Below are 19,229 nucleotides of genomic sequence, written 5' to 3'. Positions count from 1 at the left end.
CCTCTGGAACATCCTGGACAAGCCAGTTTCTGATTTCAGCATGTCCTACCTCCTCCCATATCTTTCAAACCAAAGCCCTTATCTCTATCCCCACTGCCCTTTCTTTACTGCAGCCTTCGTAATTCCAAGCTTGCAACAGCAACCATCTCCCAGCCTGCATCTTGGCCCAGCCCTCTTCCAATCCGTTTTCCGCAAAGGGGTGGTTGTTCTAAAAGAGAAATGTGGTCCCTCCTCAGTAAAGTCACTCAGTGACTCCTGTAGTGCTGGCAGGTTAAGGTCCCAACCCTGAAGTCACCTGGCCCACAGGCCTCTAGTGATCCACCTATGCCATCACACACACCTCCCCTCCCCATCCAGACCAAGTGTGAGGACCAGGCTCTCGACGGCCTCCAAAACTTCTCCAGCACTGCATGCCACAAACCAACCTGGAAAGTCTTCACCTGACCGCGTCCTGTTTCCTCCAGGAAGCTTTCTAGAACCTTCTAAAGCCACGTTAAGGAGCATGCCTCTACGCTTTGTTCTCCAGCAGTCCCCTTTATAGTTCTGTATTTTAATTGCCTATTTGTTCCCTCAGCAGAATTCTGAGTGCATTATCTGAATTAACTCATGTGAACCTTATGAGGTAGATACTATTATCATTCCCATTTTATAAATGAGGAAACGGAGACACAGGGCGGTTAAATAACTGGCTCAAGGACACAAATCTATCAATTGTTAATCCAGTGAGGTCCCAGGCCCACGTCTGTAACCACCATACAGATTTTCTTATTCACCGTTTGTTATCCAGGGTGTCATGTGGGGTCTCAGCTCCCGCTCCCCGCATAAGGACGCAGGACATGGTGAGGCCAAAAAGGAACACCCACGGAGCCATAGGTAGGGGAGTCATACCTCTATATTCTCACTGGCGGCTGGGTTGGAGACACGATCCGCAACCTGCTGTCTGCTTTTCTGCCAACCCACCTCACTTGCTGGCTGCAATCCGCCTCTCTGCAATCTACAATCCTCCATCCGCGCCTGCTAGCGTAGCCACGGCGGCTATATCAGTGGCTCACTGGTTACAGCTGGCGGCCAACTAGTCACAGCTGATGGCCATCTACTACCCGAGCCAGCACCTTTCCATGTGAGGCCGAGAGCCCAGAAACTGCTCTCTGGGACTCTGTCCCCACATCGTTGTAATCCTAGTACAGAGCCTGGCTTCTACAGTCGGTGTGGGGACAGAGTCCCAGAGACCAGTTTCCGGGCTCTCGGCCTCACGTGGAAAGGTGCTGGCTCAGGCAGTAGCTGGCCATTCGCTGTGGCTAGCTGGCCGTCAGCTGTAACCAGTGAGCCATTGGCCACTAACATAACTGCCGTGGCTGGCAGGAAAGTCGAGTCAAGGAGAGTCGGTCGGTTGGCAGCAAAGCAGACAGCAGGTCGCACGTCATGTGAATCCAGCCTCCAGTGAGACTATAATGGTCTGACTCCCCTACCTCTGGCTCATGGGTGTTCCTTTTGGGCCTCACCATGTCCTGCGTTCTTGTGTGGGGAGCGGGAGCTGAGACCCCGCAGGCCGCCCCGCACAACAGTCGGTGTGAGGAATTTTTCTTGATCTCCATGAGGGTCCATACAGCTTACTCTTTCAATAAATATTATGTTCCTACCCCTCAGGGTTCCTGTAAGAATTAACTTGAGATGATCAAATGAAGACGATCTTGACTGCACTCATCAATCCACAAACGCTTTCTGAGCACTTGCTCGGCATACGGTTGGATGTAGAGAACGAGGACAGAGCCTCTGGCCTCTAGGAGATCACAGACTCGTGAAGGAGGGTTCAAAGGCTCGTGTTAAAGAAGGAAAGGAAAAAAAAGAGAGAGAGACCACCACTTCTCCATTCCTCTGTGTCCCTCAAGCCTTCACGGAATGATCTGCCTTCTCCTAAAGAGCATTCTAGCCAGAACCTACTCTCTCAAGGGATGCTCCTGAAACCCTGACGCTGGAAGCTTCCTCTAGGAAGGAGGGGAGAGGCTGTGGAAGCGGAAGTGGTTTGAAGGGCTTGGCACGGAGGCTGTGGGTCTGAAGACAGGCGCTGAGAGAATGTGAGCACAGCTCTTCTTGGGGCGGCGGCCATGGCCAAGAGCCAGTGCTGCCACCTGATGGCCAGAGCGACGACGCACGCGCCGCCACCACCGACAGGAGCCGGGATCGTAGCCCCTGGGGAGGGAAGGGACCGGACGGCACCTTTTCACAACCTGTTTAGTTTGGACAGGAAGAAACTGACGAAGAGGTCACATAACTGGCTTGTGGCACAGTCAGGCCTAGAAACCAAGGTCAGTTTCCTGTGAAGCCTGATACATGCTCCTCTGGATTCAGACACGTCACGTGGGCGGTACAGTCTTTAAACGGCCTGTCCCCGCCTCGACCTCTGTCCTCACAGTCTCTCATTAGCCCTTGGGAGTCACACCACTGCACCCCCAATGGTAGCCGGCCCTCTCCGTTTACCACCTCCAGACTTGCCCAGTCTTGCTTGGCCTTCGTCAGATGTCAGTCAAATAAAGTGAAAGAAGTTTTTGACATTTCGGAGGAGGAAGGATTTGGGGTGCCCCCCACCCCCAGCTCTCACTGGATGACCTCATCTCCTGGGGTGCTCGCACTGAAACAGAGAGGTTAGGAATCAGGCCTGCCTGTGCAGAGCTCGTATTAGAACCTCTCGTTCTGATTCCTAGCATGCTCGGCTCTTCCCAACAGGTCAGGACCCCAGGCCTCTGTGGCTAAGCTCGTGGTACCCACGGGGATGTCAGTCTCCGTCGTGGAACTCAGTTATGTTACCAGGAGGAAAAACACGCAGCTCTGCCTTCCACAGAAGGACCACAAAAGACTGGCCTGTGACATGGACACTTGTATGGGCACCGCCTATGGAAATCTCTGCGCGATGTTGGGGTGTGCGTTTAAGTAGGGTACGTGGATGCCCATCAGAGGAGCCCCCTTCCAGGATCAGAACGGGACTGGAATCAACAAGTGGAAATCCAGGGGCGCCTGCTGGAGGCAGCCAGCTGGGTCCATGACATGAGGAGGCTGCAACAATGCAGAGATGGGCTGAATTGACACAAATTCCACTAGACTCTCAGAGGCACAAAATGTCAATAAGAAGTATTCTTTCCATCAACAGAGACAGACGGTGACGGGGCAGCTTCTCCAAGATCAGGGAAACGGATGCTATCAGTTTCTTAAATATAAAAATACATAAACTCTAGGCATATAAAAGATACCCACATCAAAATTACTACTATTTCTATTTTTAACCATTTCACTCCCACAGGTGTTTGATCCATGCAGTTCGCAGTCGGCACGACAAAAAGTATGGCTTTGCAACTCTTGCCCTTCCAGACCACGACGAGAATTTGCTATTTGTAACCCTGTGCTACATACAAAAGATTGAACAACTAGGCATTTAAAAATAAACATTTTCAGTTTAATAGGTTAACTAGAAATGTATGTCGTGACATGTGCCATTTTGATATTGGTATTTTTCCATGTGATAACAATTTTGCATGGGGTTGAAATAAGCTGGTCGAGCTAAAACAACATGAAAGGCCAAGGCAGCCTGTGTGAAGCTGGGAGAAAGGAAAGCACGCCACTGCCGGCCCTTGTGGACCCTCCAGAAAGAGAAGAAACCAACAGGTGTGGTTCTGTGTCTGAACAAAGAGGGTGTGTAGGAAGCTGGAGGGTGCTGGCCACAGGGAAAGGTTAAGAATGGATAACCACAAGAGAATGAGACTTACTACGAAAATCTTCGTTTTCTTTCAGGAAACATTTAGAAAGGATTGTCCAGGATATTCACTCTCATCAGGAATTTGTTTCTTTGGATGTCCAGGCTTAACTTGTTGGACACAACTTTGTCCCATGACGGGAGCCTCAGGACTATCTGATGCCACTGGTCAATGGACAGCTCGGAGCCTGAATACCACCATTCCTGAGAGGGGCAACGAGGACATAGGACCCATCGGTGTCCCGTATCAGCATGGCTTTTCGAGCTGTGTGAACCCACAGACAAATAACGAATTTGGCTGCCCAAACAAGGCTACTGACACATGACTGTAAATAAATACACCGACATGTACATGCATTCACTTATTCAACAAATCCTGGGTGTCAGGCACGATGCTAGGTATTAACCGTGGGTTTTGCCTTCTAGGAGGGGAGGAAAAACATGCACAAGAATGTAACACAAACTGTAAAGTGGTGAGGGGCAGAGCTATTGCTAACGGGGATTGGGAAGAGAGGGAGGTCCCACAAGAACTCCGAAGGGAAGAGGACGTGTATGTAACTGGAGTGTGGGCAGGTCGCCCTGTCAGTGAGTCCGGAAGGCTTGTGGTGGCATCAGCAGGCCTAGGCCCGGGGCTTCCTCAGAAGGGTGAGCACCCCTGGCCCAGCTTGCGAGCGGACAGTCCTTACCTTATTCATGCTGAGCCAGCATTTCTCCAGCACGTTGCCCTGTGTCTCCGAGAGCTGTAAGGCTGTGTTCAGGAAGAGGTCGCAGTTCTGCCCGTTGCCCATGAGTAGGCAGACATAGGCCATCAGGTGGTATAACCGCGGGTGGAAGATGATAGCAGTGGTATTTTGAGCTACCAGAGTCTCCAAGTTCTGAAGAAAAAACAGCACCGCAGTATCAGAAAGGGGTCCTTTGTTGTTGATTTGGGGACATTTCAAGGATACAGTCAAGTGAAAAGTATATTACAGAGACACACATGAGAAGGAGTAGAGATAAGACCAAGAATGTGATATAGGTGGGGTTTGTTAACCCTTCTCTGCAACCATTTTAAAAAATACATTTTCTTTTGATTAGCAAAGCAATAGAAGTGGATTGTCCAAAATTTAGGGAAAAAAGCGAAAATAACAACAAAAATGTAAGAATCACCCATAATCCTGCTACCCAGAAATATTTTTAACATTTGGGTACCTGCTTTCCCACATTTTTATTTCTCTGCCTATTGTGCGCTTTCTCTCTCTCTCTCTCTCTCTCTCTCTCTCTCTCTCTCTCTCTCTCTCTCTCTCTCAGACACACACACACACACACACACACACACACACACTCATACCCACCACAGTTAGGGTTGTACTAATCACACGGTGATTTTCCCATTTAGCATTAGGTGACGGATGACAGGATTCTTTTATATCAGGGCTCACAAATTCAAACGCTGACAGCAGCTAGACAAGTGACACAGAGAAGCAGGCTGGGTGCAGCATAAGAAGGACCGGAGATCATGTCACAGTGGGGAAAAAGTGCGCTAAGTGTCACCCCTTGTTGACTCTGGCCAATAGCCACCCTTGGGAATGAGAGCCTCATGTTGCCAGATACTCTAATTTTTGTAAGAAGCGTCAAAAATTCAGATTTTTTAATATGAAATATCCCAGTGTTTAAATGTGCCATTTCTGACTTAGCCAATCTTCTTCTTCTTTTTTTTTTTTTTTTTCTCCATGTGTGTCCCTGGAGCCTTTCTTTCTTTCTTTTTTTTTTTTTTAATTTATTTATTGGGGTGACAATTGTTAATGAAATTACACAATTTCAGGTGTACAATTCCGTATTACATCATCAATAAATCCCATTGTGTGTTCACCACCCAGAGTCAGTTCTCCTTCCATCACCATATATTTGATCCCCCTTACCCTCATCTCCCTCCCCCCCAATCTTCTGTTTTGAAGTGTGTGCAGTTTTTATTTTCTCTTAGTGTTTTAACGGTGTAAACATGAGATCAATATCTTTATAGATACGTTTTTGTTTGCCCTCTGATAATTTCCTTAGCATAATTCCTAGGAGGAGAATTACTGGGGCGAATGGTGTGCACATTGTAAAGGTATGGAAGCATTTTGCCAGCGTGCTCTCTAGAAAGTGCACAAGAGTGCTTTACAGGATGAAGATTCCATGAAGAACAGAGACCCATTTACGGAGCGATTTGTCCCAGAAACCAGAAAGGAGCCTTACCTTGAGGAGCACAAGTCCAGTATCCTGAGCCCACTCACACTGCTCTTCAATTTGCTTCTGAAGGTAGAGCACTTGCCCCTCCAGGTACCTACAAATTCCTTGGAAGTAAAGTGCGGTCGGCGTTTTTCTTGGCACGAGATTTTTCGCTTTATTGGAAAATACATGAAAACTGTCCCAGTCCTGAAGTCTGGCATACCTGCACCGCCACAGAAGAATCAGAAAAGTCAGTGTCACCCTTGGAAGGGGCTAGTTTTCTGAGCTTGATCCCTCTGGAGGTGTCCCCAGTCCCTGGGCCTCCAGAAGGCGGCCCCCTGCCTACCCCAAGCAAATTACGTGCTATGGAGCGAGGGAAGAATACAAGTTTTGATGATTTGAAATGAATAGAATGCTTGGGGACACTCAGGTCCCACTGGCCACCATTTATTGAACTCTTTGGACTTTTTACAAAGTAAAGTGGATCAGATACTTGGAGTTATAAATTCTAGGGCTTGAAGAAATTGCTCCAATTCCAAAAAGAGATGGCCTAGGCCAGGACTACTCTGAGAAGCACTGGCTGCGTCTCCAGCTGTTGAAAGAACGCTCTAGGTAAACTAGAGCGGAATCAGAAGTTAGGATGCCTTTCGGACTTTAGACTTCTTGAACGTTAACGCACAGAGCCAAGTTCATTTGACCTTGAACTACAATTTCTTTGGACTTTAACGGGCAAGGGTAATTAATTTTTGGATTTTAATTTCTCCCAAGGAATTTTATAAGAAGAAGAGATCTTTATGCAAAGCTGGAACTGCTCTACTTCGTGGTACTTTCTATAGGAATGTCTTCATCTTGTCATCTAGTCTCTTCAGCAAAAATCTCTCAATATTGGACAACATGGCTGCGTATACAGTTTGAGATGGGGAGTAGACTAGGGAATGACGTCCTGTCCTTGAAGTTAAGGCCATAGCTGCAGGCTTACTGAGTTAAAAAGGAAAAGGGTTCAAGCCCTGAGCCTCAGGCTTACCGGGCTGATGGGGAACGGGACTGCTTCTTCCTTCTAGTGCGGGAGGGCCTTCCACCAACGTACAGCTCCCACCTCTTTCCCTGCCTCTCTCACTCCTGCAGTTTAGATGAGGAGTGACCTATCTGGAGACGTCAGGTGTAGCTCAGTGCCTGCCCCTCTCTTTCATCGTGAGAATCCGTGAGGCCCACAGCAAGCCTGGGACTGCTCGGCCCCCTGCCGCCGTGAGAGGAGACTGAGGTTCTCCAGAAACGACTGCTCCTGAGTGTTAAGCCTAACCCTGGGGTTCAATGTCAGGAAGCCCACTTGCCAGCCGAATTCAGACACACCCTCCAAACCAGCTCTACCAACAACAATTTTCAACATGATTAGATCTGGTGTGTGGGGGAAATGGAGCTCTTTATTAATCTCGCTCAGACCTGCACCCTCCTCAGAAGAAGAACTGTTCCTATTGGTCCCCACAGGCACCATATGATAGGTGTGTAGTGATGGCTTGAATTGCATTGAATACATTGAATACAATGGAGGCGGCATTGCTTTCCCGCTTGGCTGAGGGGCATGGGCCTATTAGTGACCCCCAAGGTGTCTTTCAGTGTTAGTCCACTTGCATGCCTTCAGTCTATCTCAGGGGTACATTTTAAATGCTTCTATTTCCAATCTCGTAGCACCCTTTTTCAGGAGTCAACATTTTCAAATTTGGGGATTTAGTGACACACAACTCATAGTTACCAGATAGCCGTACTCGAATAGAGCCCTAGGAGTATTCCACTGTGGAAGTTGAGGATTCTGTTGTCTTCGCTTTGGTGGATGAATTCCAAACATTCTTCAAACGTCCTATAAAAAAAGCCTAAAAGAGAGCGACGGGAGAGCGATTGTGGGGGTGGTCACCTTTCCCAGGAGAACTTCCCACTGTGGGGAGAGGCCTCCTTTCTGAATACTTGCAAGCACAGGGCGTCCTGGGCGTTGCCACAACCACAGGCCTATACTGCCCTGGTTGGCTGGGTCTCAGCTTTTGCGGACGTGTGCATACAGGACCTAATTCCGTAGTGCCAACCAGGCAGAACTGGGCTTTAAGCCATCTTCCCACCTGTGCTTTCCTATTGGCAGCAATATTTGCATCCCCTTTCAAAATCATGTGTGGGGAAAATAATGCACAGCTTGGCGCCTCTGGTTTAACCTGTCCACTGAGGGCTGCCTAGTTGGTATAACCTGAAGTTTGTTTCCCAAATCCCCAACAGCGACCAGTGCCCGGAACTCTCACCATGAGCAATCCAATCCTTCATTCTAAAGAATGACGTCACTAAGTATATATATCCTGCTAAAAAGTAAATACCCTAGTACGTAAAAGACACATAATGAGACAGTGCCAGACAATGCCACTTGCATGGACATTGATCTGACACTTTAACTGGCAGCTTATGGCCAACAGGTTCCTCCAGACTGACTTTCCCTCCTTGCTGGTCTCTTCCAATCCTTGCACCCTCCAGCCGGCTCCTCAGCTCAGAGCAGCAGGCTCTCCCCTCCCCTGTCTTTCCGGGCAGACACCTCGTGATCTCAGACCCCATCCCTTTCAGCTGCCACACCACACCAACACGAGTGGCACACCCCCAATCTCTTGGAAACTCCACTGCCACGCTTACCAGCATACAGCATGATGTCCAGGCAGGCAAAATAGTAAAAGGCCTTGCTCAAGATGTGCTCTTCTACCACAGACAGGTCCCACAGCCACCCCAGCGTCTGGACCAACTGCTTGTGTCTGTGGGAAAGCAAAGGTTGTAGGATTCACACCGATAGGAGGAGAGGAGCACGGTCAGCTCTGGTTTCACCTCAGTCCTGCCCAGTAATTCATGGCCAAATACAGCCCTTAAACAGACTTCAACCCCACTCCGAAATCTCCTCTAATTGGCTCTTTGTTCAAACTGCTTTCGTGGACCTCCAGGTCTAGACAACCAGGGCCAAGCCCGTTGGGCCTCTAGTGCTGGCTGCTGATCTGTGGGCACTGCCTCCTCCAAGAGGCTTTCCCGTCACATCTCCCCAGCTGGGTGCAGGGGAGGCCTAATTCCCAAGTGGGGATGGATGCCTGACTCTCCAGTCACTGGCCAGAGCAACCAGATTAGAGAGGATGCGTGTGGAAGAATGCTGGGGAGGGAGCAGTGGTCATCAGTCACACCCTCTTACTGTAAACCCTCCTGCCTTTCCCAACCTATAGTATGGCCGGGGTAAAGTGAGCCCAGAACATTCCATTATGATGGCTTCCTCCCCCTAATTTTGGAAAATGCGTTAAGATTAAATACCTGTTTCTCAGGAATAGAGACCTGCTAAGCCAGCAGAGGACCTTGTATTGTTTGTTGGGATTCTGGAGTAGTCCCCACATCATCTGGGCTCGAGAGCCTGAGGAGAAAACAATTCCAGTGTATTTCTGGGTATTCCTGTTATCCGCATGTCCCCTCTTGCTCAGCCAGCCCTTACCTAAGTCAGCGGCCAACTCCAAGTGACCCGTCATGAGCTTGTTGTAGCCCAATGTATCGGCCACGTATGTCACGATTTCAATGCCCTCGCCTTTCAGTGGGAGGTTGATGATCTTCTCTATGGCCATGACCTCGTACTTGGACCACATGCCATGGTAGCCGGCCAGCTGGTGGTACACTGAATAGTCCAGGTAGGCCTTGATAATCTGAAAAGGCAGCAGTAGGGGAGTGGAGGTGCAAAACTGAGAGAGCACCCCACGCAGAAAGCCCAGGGACACTGCCCAGTGTCTGCCAGTGCACACATGTTAAGTAAGCTTGGGCATGGAGCTGGCCGATTGGCCAAGCCATGGGCTTAGGTACAGAAATTAAATTGGGTTTCTGCCACCTATTTACCGGATCACCCAGGATGAGCTCGATGGCCCACCTTGCCCACAGAGTTCTTACACAAAATATAAGAATTTTAGTTTCTGTGAAAAATGAAAGCAATAGCTTATATATGCGGATATGTGATTGCGTAGCAAAAAGCCTGGAAGGAATCACTGCCAATTGTAAATAGTAAGGGATGTTGGATGGTTTTTTTACCGCATGTTTCAAATAATGCTGCCAGAAAGGAGGGAGAGCCAGAAATGCTGGTGGACGAGAGAGGATTGTTGGGCAAATGGAAAATCCAGAGCTGCAAGGAAGCCCAGGACTGCCTGGCCTGGGAGCAAGAGAGCTGAGCCCAGCTGCGTCATGTTACGGGGAAAACAGGAGGCTCAGAGGGGGTGTGGCCTGCCAGTGGTTACACCGGTGGCAGGTCAGTGGCGTCCTGGAAACCAGTCTCGGGTTCACCCCGGTTCTTTCTATCCTCCTGCGCGAATGCCTCACCTGTGTGTGAACTTTCCCAGCTGTTCTGCTCTCTGTCACACCTGCCTTGTTAACAAGTATCTTTTGGTTCACTTTCCAATTTTGACTTTTCCATCTTACCTTCCCTCACCCCCCTACTCCACCATGTTTTTAGGAGACAGCCCCAAGTATGGAGGAGAAGTAAAGCGTCTGATTCGATCACCAGTTGCTGAGCACCTGTTCTGTGACAGACACTGATCTGGAAGCTCCAGGTTGTGACCCAAATGACAGACAGGGCCCTGCTCTCACGGAGTTCACAGGCTGGGAGGGGACACAGATCACACACTAACACAGGGACAAAGAGGAAACAGTCAGGTGGCGATCAGAGCTACGAAAACAGAGGGACAGGCTGGAGAGTGAATGGGGTAGGTGGTCAGGTGACCTTCAAGCCGCTAAGCAGAGAGTGCAGTCAAGGTCAAGGGAGGAGCACTGCAGGAGGAGGAAACAAGGAGTGCACCAGCCCTAACGTGGGATTGACTTGAAATGTTTGAGGAACCAAAGGAGGAAAGGAGGATGGCGGACAGGCCAAGGCCAGTGCAATGGGCCTTCTAAATACTTATGCACCCCGGTCTACTGGAAGGACCAATGGCGGGGACAGACTCCCGGCTAGGAACTCCAACATTTACGGTGCTACTCCACCGTTTCCCTTATTCTTGATAATTAATGACCCCCAAAAGGAAATGATTGTACCAGGAGAAACCCAGACTTGATGTGCTTTTATAAAAGCACCAGCTCACTTTCATTAGATGAGTTGGATTTAGCTCAGTAAGTTCTTGATCTCGTCTCCCGGAGTTTTCCTCATCTAAGGCTCGTCTTATTACTAGATCCTCATGATTTTGAATCCCAACTCACTTTCACTAGGCTTCTCTCTCCACATGAGACGCAGGAATTTAAAAAGCAGCTACAAAAATACCCCACCTGGAAATTATCTTGCGTTTCCAGTGCCGACTTCACTTGCATCATGGCTGCCAGGTGGGCGTAATACTTGTAATGAAAAAGACCATTTAAGGTATAGATCCTCCAGAGCAAGGAGAAGCAGGTGGTTTGCTGGTAAAGTTGTGCCAGCCTCTTCTTCCTACTAGGTCAAGCACACACACGGGACACGGAAGGTCCCATCAGCAGCACGCATGGGCGGAGTACAGGTGCACAGTCCAGACCACAGGTTTGGGGTGAAAGCAGACGCGGGCTCAAGGCCTGCCCCCTTCACTAACAAGCCCGTCACTTTTCAGGAAGCACATTTTCTCCACTGCAGAATGGGGACCATAATACCTCCTTTGTTAGGATTCACTGAGGCAAGTGATGTAAATCACCTCTCAGGTCATTGCTATTTACAGGAAGCTACTTAAACAGCACATTTATATCAGTCCTGTTTGATTCTGATGGCACCTCTGTGAGAAAGGAAGGAAGAAGTAACCCCATTTTATGTCGGCAGAAGGTGAGACCCAGACAGGGTAAGTAATGAACTCCAAGTCACACAGCTGGAATGTGACCGGCCTGGCCCATCCAGGGTGTCATTATTTCCTTCACTGCATGTTGCTATCAGGAGCTAGGAGCATGGCGCATTTTTCCAACCACATTCTGCCATGGTCTGTTTGCATGCCCCAAACTCCCATGTTGAATCCCAAACCCCAGAAGTGATGATATGAGCAGGCGAGGCCTTTGGGAGTGCTTAGGTCATAAGGGTGGGGCCCCTCAGGAGTGGGATTAGTGCCCTTATACAAGAGTTCCCACAGGGCTCCCTGGTACCCTCCACCGCGTGAGGATACCACGAGAAGTCTGTGACCCTAAGAGGGCCCTCACCCCAGCATGCTGGCCCCTTGACTTCCAGCCTCCCGAACTGCCTTGGGGTCTGAACGTATGTGTAGGTCTGTCTCCTCTGGGGAGCGAGACGAGATGCCCGGCTCGCCCAGCCCCTTCCCTTACCCTGGAGGTAAGCTCTCTTGGGCCTGCTGATCCACATAATGGAAGAGTCTGTTACTTTCAACGTGGGTCTGGAGAAACAGGGAGATGAAGTTGGAAGGAAAATTACGGTTGAGGAGCTTCAGTGCCTTCCTCAGCATTTTCCTGGCAAGCATCATCTGGCCCATGTTGAAACAGACCTGCAGGGAAAGGAGGAGAAGTGATGATTCTGGACTTGGTTGGTATGTTCCAACAATAGATATTTTGGGGATTCTTATTTTTTTTTTTAAAAAAGGTAACTTATGGCCCAGGAACCCCCCCCCCCCCGCCCCCGTGCTTGGCATAATGGTAAAGGTTTCTGGCATGTATGTGTGGAAGGACGGTTGAATGACTAGGATTTAGCATCTCTGCTATGAATCATCTACCTCTGAGAAAATGTTTATCCATTCATGTACCTTGTGGGAGGTTGTTCGAAAAATATTTCATACAGATATCGTGACAAGGAAAATCTTGCTGCTAGCAAGGATGGTGAGGAGGTTTGAGCCCCAGCGCTTGGGGTTCTGGAGCCTTGGAAAAGGTCTGTGGTGGGGGCTGGGAGGAGATTGCAGAAAGTATGGGGACGACGGCTACTTCTTCTACACCGTTTCCCCGAGAATAAGACCTAGCCGGACAATCAGCTCTAACGCATCTTTTGGAGCAAAAATTAATGTAAGACCTGGTATTATATTGTTATGTTATATTATATTATATTATATTATATTATATTATATTATATTATATTATATTATATTATATTATAAAGACCCAGTCTTATTTTACCATAAGACCAGGTCTTATATCAATTTTTGCTCCAAAAGACGCATTCGAGCTGATTGCCTGGCTAGGTCTTATTTTCGGGGAAATGGTATGTAAAGCCCCAAGGGCAAATCATATGAATCGTGTTTTTAATGGTGTCTTACCTGACCTTTGAGGCTATAAAATGCGGCGGTCTCAAACATGTGACTCCAAGATTTTTCCTTCCTGAGAGATCTCAGCAATCTCTCTCCTTCATTCAAGTAGACGTATGCCTGCAAAGAATGGAAGGTGTTGAGTCATCAGGATGCAGACCCGAGAGGGGCCATTGCCCCAGACCCCACTAAGAAAGAGACCCAGGAGCCACGCTAGGTCCCACCCCACCTTGACCTCTGCTCCTAATGAGAAAGGACCTTTGAACGCTAGACAGGGACTCGAAGGGTAAAGCTCCCGCTGAAGATACAGGCCACCCTCATGTGCATATTTGTCCCCTCGTTCTAGAGGATGAATCTAAAAATCTCCCCCTTTCCTCATGTTGCCACATCAATCACTTTCCCTGAAATTTCCCCCAGAGCAGTTTCCTCCTTTGAGTACGAGTAATTCCACCTCCAACCTCCTAATTTCCAACAACGTATTCAGGGTCCCTGATCCAGCCCCACATCTAAAGGAAGCTGCTGTCTACTGTTGGAAGGAGTTATGAGCCACCCCCATTTCCTTTGCCAGGGCCAGCTTTGGGAGGTGGAAAAGGCAGGGAAGGCTCTAAGCAACCCTCGCCTCATCTTCAACCTCTCATGACGTTGTTAGATAGGAGAATCTTGGCACATGCGAACACCAAGGCAAGGTCAGACCTGAGTGAAAGAAGAGGGGGCAACACCCCCGAGTCTCACGGCAGCCTAGGGGGTGAGTGGGAGGCAGGAGGAGGCACGTCCCATCAGATTTTCTTTGATGGGCAGGGGGTGGCCAATGGCACATCTGGGACCTTGGTCTGAGGCTCAGTTTCCACTTACTGTCTTTCCTGACTCTGCAAGGAGTCAAATGGGCATGTGCACAGGTTTAGCAACATGGCCCCAGGATCCCTGAACCTTTTCTTCTGGGACTCACGGGCCGTATCCCGTCTTCCCCACGTGTGTGTATAAAATTTGCCTAGGAGACTTTCATTCTTACCAGAAATACTTGAGAGAACTGGGGCTTACCGACATTTTTAATGTGTTTTTAATTTTCTCTAAATCTAAGGTGTGAGGGTTGCTCAGGCTGCTGTGACCAACAGCTCCTGTAAAATACGGAGCAGCCTCCCAGGGTGGGCTTGAGGGACTGCAGGCATGGCCTCTGAGGTGTGTGAAGCACTCCCTGGAGCTGGCGGGAGTCAGGGGAAGCCAGGCCCAGGAAGGCAGGCATTTCCTCGAGTGAGTTCAGGGAAGGTTAGTCCAGCCAGCTGCTTCAGGAAAAGGGACACAAGGTCACGTAAGTTTGAGAAACACAGTGTGCCCCAGCCCTGGCCTGACCCTCTGGGAGATTCAAATGTATCTCAGCATCTTAAGACCCTGATATATCTGCAGTACAGAAACCTACTTAGGTTTACTCAGCTAAGGCGTGTTAGGAAGCTAGTGTTTCCTAGCTTACTTAACAACGAACCCATTTTATTTCATTATATGGGTCAAGTCCCCACATTTCTAAGGGCATAGTGTCCTGGAACCTTCTTTACAATTATCCTGGAGAAACATTCACCAGTGCTTTGGGAATGTAAAGGTACGTACAATAATTTAGCACAAATTACACAAAGACCAAAGTGGGTGAGCCTCTTTGGAGGTCACCAGATTAAAACCAGCTTTGTACTTATCCGAAGGCCTACAGGTATTTGGAGAAGACTGAGTCATGAGTGCTGCAGCCACACGACCGTGAAGACCCTGCCGAGACTGAAGCATGGCTACCAAGTGCTCTCTCTGCATCATTTTGGGAGTGAGCTATGATCCCCACCCCTTAAATACAGGCAGACAATTCACGGTCAGTTTCCAAAGGTGGCATTATTTTGAATGCCGTATAATGCTAGCTGCAGTTTGTTCTAACATCCTTGTCTTAATATCACGTCGTTCCTTTTCTAAACAGTTTGATTTTCAGAGGAAAGGGGTGCTGGCAGGAAGCAAGAACATGAAGTAATGAAAAGCACACGAGGGCTTCCCTCTGGCTCTGGTCTCTAAGTTGTCTCAAGGGTGGAAGAGATCTGGGTAGAAACAGCTTACCATATAGTTATCATTCAAGATGAGATAGGCGGATGCGATTTCTAGGAAGTAATATAAGGCTTTATTCTTTTCTCCCAAAGCTAGAAAATGGTGCGCCAGAGGCATGGTGATCACCTCTAAGATGTCCTCACACTGGCAAAATTCCAAAGGGATGATGTCTGTCTCAGATGTCCTCATTTTTATTATAATGAAGTCAAAGAAACTCAAGACCTTTTCTCTGATTTCTTCAGAACTGTTCAAACGCAGAAATAAATAGGAGTAGTAACTTGTAGATACTAGTATAGCTTTTGATATGCAAATATCTTTAAAAACTAAGGAAAGAGCAAGATTATAAAACCTAATGTAGATACCACTGACCAAACTCACCAAGTGCACTCCCTGACATTTCTCCACTTGTACCTACGAGGCCAGAAGTGCGGGCCAAACAAATGATCCAAGCCGTGTTCTGAATTTAATGACAACCGTGTATGCTCTACCTCCTAAACAATTACAAATGCCTGTACCTGAGATTTTCAGGAAATATCTCAGACTTCTTAGGAATCTCTGTTTCGGAAAAGATGATCTCTTCTTTAGCTAGAAAATAAACAAACGAGTTGTATGGTCATTGAAATATTCCATGTGGCAGAGATGTCTGGTGCCCACCGAAGACCCCTTTCAAACTACCCCTTGTTGCTGCCCAGCCAGGAACCACATTTCCCAATCCCACTGCATTGTAAGTGAAGCCATGTGATGACACGTGCAGGGAAAGAAACTATCATTCTATTGTGTGAAGCCACTGAAATGTTAGGGTTTGTTATAGATGACAACATTCTCCCAGCTCATTTACCCTGCAATTACTAAATGTACGAATTCATGATCTAGAAGAAAGTGACATCAGTTTTTAGTGGAGAAATATAGACATGTGAAGGTAATACCCCCAAAGCCTAACTAAAGGGCAGAGAATCTTCAGTCAGTCCTAACTTTATTATGTTAGAAAATTCCGTAATGATCTTAAAACAGAAAACAAGTGTGGATTGTCTGGTCTAGCCACTTCTCCACTGCGGGAGAAGGAAGGATCCAAGAGAGGAGAGGGGACTTGTCTCAGATCATGGGTGTGGGAGTGCTGGAGACAGACTAGAACCTGGGTCTCCTGCATTCAAGGTGAACACATTACTCCACTGGTCTTTTCATTTATAAAAATATAGCTTAAGATATCCCCTTTTTCTGAGAGCCTCTGTGCCCTTGCTCCGACAGATCTATGCCCAAGTCAAGGGTGCCCCCTGAGCCCCACACAGCCCACTCTCATCGTCCTTATCGCACCATATGAGCATGAACTTGCCCCTCTCCTCCCTCAAACTGCCATCTGGTAGACCGCTAGTGACGAGAAGCTGAGTAAATTCAATGATTCCTCTCAAATGGCTCTTGGCAAGGTCACCAGTGGCCTCCCTGTTGCTGAATCCAAAGATTACATCTCTGTGACCCTTTAAATACAATTGATGTCTTTTTGAGCTGGCTTTTGTAACACCTATTCCCTCGGTTCCCTCCGTCAATGGCTCTGACTCCTCCACCAACATTCCAAACTTTGGTAAGCCTCAGTTTTGTCCTGGGCTCCCTTCTCCATCCACATTTCTTAGTAATTTCATCTGCCCTTGATCTTGAATTCCATCCATATGCCACTGACTTTCAATTATAGATCTCTAAGCCCTGACATCTACCCTTTAGTACAGACCTATGAAAAATCCTCACACATCCTCTCCCAAACTCTGGGCAGGCAGGTTGATCCCAGTGCCGCCACAGGCCACTCTAACCTTCTTAAAGGTGAAGCATGCCCTGTCCTCTGTGTCCTCTAACAGACCCCCAGGGAGACACCTTGTTAGGGTTGAGGTGATGAAGGAAGCAACCAACTTGAGACCAGAGGGATCCTCATGGGTTCTCCCCCAAGAAATCTCTTCACAAATCCTGGCCCTTTCCACACACTTCGTCATGTGTATGTCTTGGATGTGGATGACGGAGCCAAGATTCTAACTGATTCTCAGCTATTTCCTTTGCCAGTTCTCTTCATCCATCTATTGATCTCACTTTTGTTCTCAGCAGCCACGGTATTTTTAGTGCTTGGTACAAATTTCAATTCCAACATCATGTCACACCTACACTACTTTTACAATAGTACTTAAAAGACTTATTTACAATTTTGGAAAAATGTAACGCATGGGGGGGAATGTAATAAATACTAGTAATAAACACTAGACTCGCTGTGTGTACATTCTCTTGACACTTCCCTGCCCCAGTGGGAAGAGACTAGTGCGAAGTCTCATCATCTTTGTGCCCAAGCCCTTGGGGGACTTGCAACCCGCACATACAGACTCTCTCCATATAAGGAAAATGCAAAGATCCCTCCACCTTGAAGGGTTGATATGAGGAGTAAATGAGAATGCATGTAAAATGGGGAACCATTGAGAATATTTATTTTGTACCTACTATGTGCTAGGCACTTTACATACATTTCTTCCCAATGTTTGATATTCTTATAATACAGAAATCGTCTTGTTGTCGCCTCTGCTTTCCCAGCCAGGCTTAGCCATAATCACCGAGGCCGTTGGCTGCTCCCTGGCCACCCACGATGAGGGCTGGACTGGGCGCTGCTGCCCTCAGTCTGGCATCCATCATGTTTGCGGGGACTGAGCCCTGGGGCCCTTGAATCCTATACCCCCGAATCCTCTGTTTTCCCAGGTCAGATGGCCGGTTTGTAACTTTCTCACTTTTGCTTCACAGGTCTTAAATCCCTGTCCTGAGCCCCAGGCCTCTTTGGAGGCCTGGCCTGCTCAGCCCTGCATCACTCTCTCCCACTCCTCCCTCAGTGTGGCCCGATCCTGGGGGATGAGGCATCCCTGAGGCCCTGAGCCACTCCCCCCAGGTCTCAGTCGCCATGTGGCCCAGGACTGGTTAGGCCGCATTAGGAATAGAGTAATGTGAACTATACCTTTAAATCCCTGGGACTTGACCATCTTCTTGATGGTGTCCATGTCCAGGGTGTTGAGCCGAATGTCCACCGTGAAGTGGTGGTAGGGAATGAAGTCCCCACTGCGGCAGCGGTTGCACTTGTGGGCATTTTCTTCTAAGAAGCAGGCGCACTTCAAGTGCATGGCCTTCTTCTGGTCCTTCAGCCACAGCTCGTAGGCTGTCTTCTGCATTACCGGCCTGCAGAACCGGAAGATGTGGCACTCGATTACCTCGCTTTCCAGTTCCCGGAGCTCTTCCTGATGACCACAGGCTGCAGAGGACAGACAGGGCTGTCAGCCCGGCCTCCCGCCTTGGGACCCCCGCAGTGCTTTCCTTAAAAGGAAAGATGGAGGCCCCCAGGCTCTACTCACGCATTCCTTCCGTGGGCTTCAGAGACTGGGAGCGGTAGTGCACCTCAAACGAAGCCGCGTTCTGTTTCAGAGCGATGCGGAGCTCCTTGCCATTCCGGAAACAATAAAAGATGTTGGATTTCACGAGCATTGCCAGGGCCTTGATCATCATCTTAAAGTTCCAACAAGGAAGAATCTCAAACAACAAGTCGGTGGTGAAGGTCAGGCCGATGATGGCGGCACACCTCACCAGCATCTGGTGGGAAAGGCTCATGCTGTCCAGCTGCACTAGAGAGATTTCTGCAGGTGGAAGCCACACAGAGGGTGTTTTGTCAGATACCTTCCTCCTCTACAGTTCTTGTTCACAGACAGCCAGCCCAGAGAAGCCAAAACAAGTGTTTGCTTAGCTCCTGCTTCACAGATGGCCCTTGTGCTGGGAGCACAGAAATGCAGATGCTATGGTCTAAAAACATGCATGGCACAATGGCCAGACACAGATAAGAGCGATTTCAAGGTGTCCTGATGTTGTGTTCAAGTGTGAACAAGAGTTTGTGAGGAGAAGAGGGGTCACGGTGGGCCTGCCACCCATGTTCTGGGTTCTATGCTGACCTCTTGAGCTGGTCCTTCTCTACCTTCTTCACTGGCTAGCCTTCCTCCTGGGGC

General features: G+C 48.6%; 1 protein-coding gene across 1 annotated transcript in view; it reads right to left on the bottom strand.

Annotated features, from left to right (window-relative positions):
* Positions 1–3,429: 3,429 nt before the first annotated feature.
* ADCY10 (adenylate cyclase 10) overlaps positions 3,430–19,229 on the bottom strand; it is a 55,047-nt gene continuing 39,247 nt past the window's right edge. Inside the window, exons 21-34 of the mRNA XM_081026517.1 lie at positions 18,588–18,866; positions 18,197–18,487; positions 15,741–15,810; positions 15,238–15,469; positions 13,168–13,275; positions 12,233–12,408; positions 11,228–11,387; positions 9,426–9,630; positions 9,251–9,347; positions 8,597–8,712; positions 7,686–7,803; positions 5,963–6,158; positions 4,432–4,620; positions 3,430–3,949 (exon numbers count right to left, since the gene is read on the bottom strand). Coding sequence (XP_080882643.1) covers positions 3,791–3,949; positions 4,432–4,620; positions 5,963–6,158; positions 7,686–7,803; positions 8,597–8,712; positions 9,251–9,347; positions 9,426–9,630; positions 11,228–11,387; positions 12,233–12,408; positions 13,168–13,275; positions 15,238–15,469; positions 15,741–15,810; positions 18,197–18,487; positions 18,588–18,866 — 2,396 coding nt within the window. The 3' untranslated portion in view covers positions 3,430–3,790. The remainder of the gene's footprint in view (positions 3,950–4,431; positions 4,621–5,962; positions 6,159–7,685; positions 7,804–8,596; positions 8,713–9,250; positions 9,348–9,425; positions 9,631–11,227; positions 11,388–12,232; positions 12,409–13,167; positions 13,276–15,237; positions 15,470–15,740; positions 15,811–18,196; positions 18,488–18,587; positions 18,867–19,229) is intronic.

The sequence above is a fragment of the Rhinolophus hipposideros genome, assembly GCF_964194185.1.
Source record: "Rhinolophus hipposideros genome assembly, chromosome: 19".
Taxonomy (NCBI): Eukaryota; Metazoa; Chordata; class Mammalia; order Chiroptera; family Rhinolophidae; genus Rhinolophus; species Rhinolophus hipposideros.
Note: the sequence above shows the minus strand (reverse complement) of the source record. Positions and strands in the feature narration are given on the sequence as shown.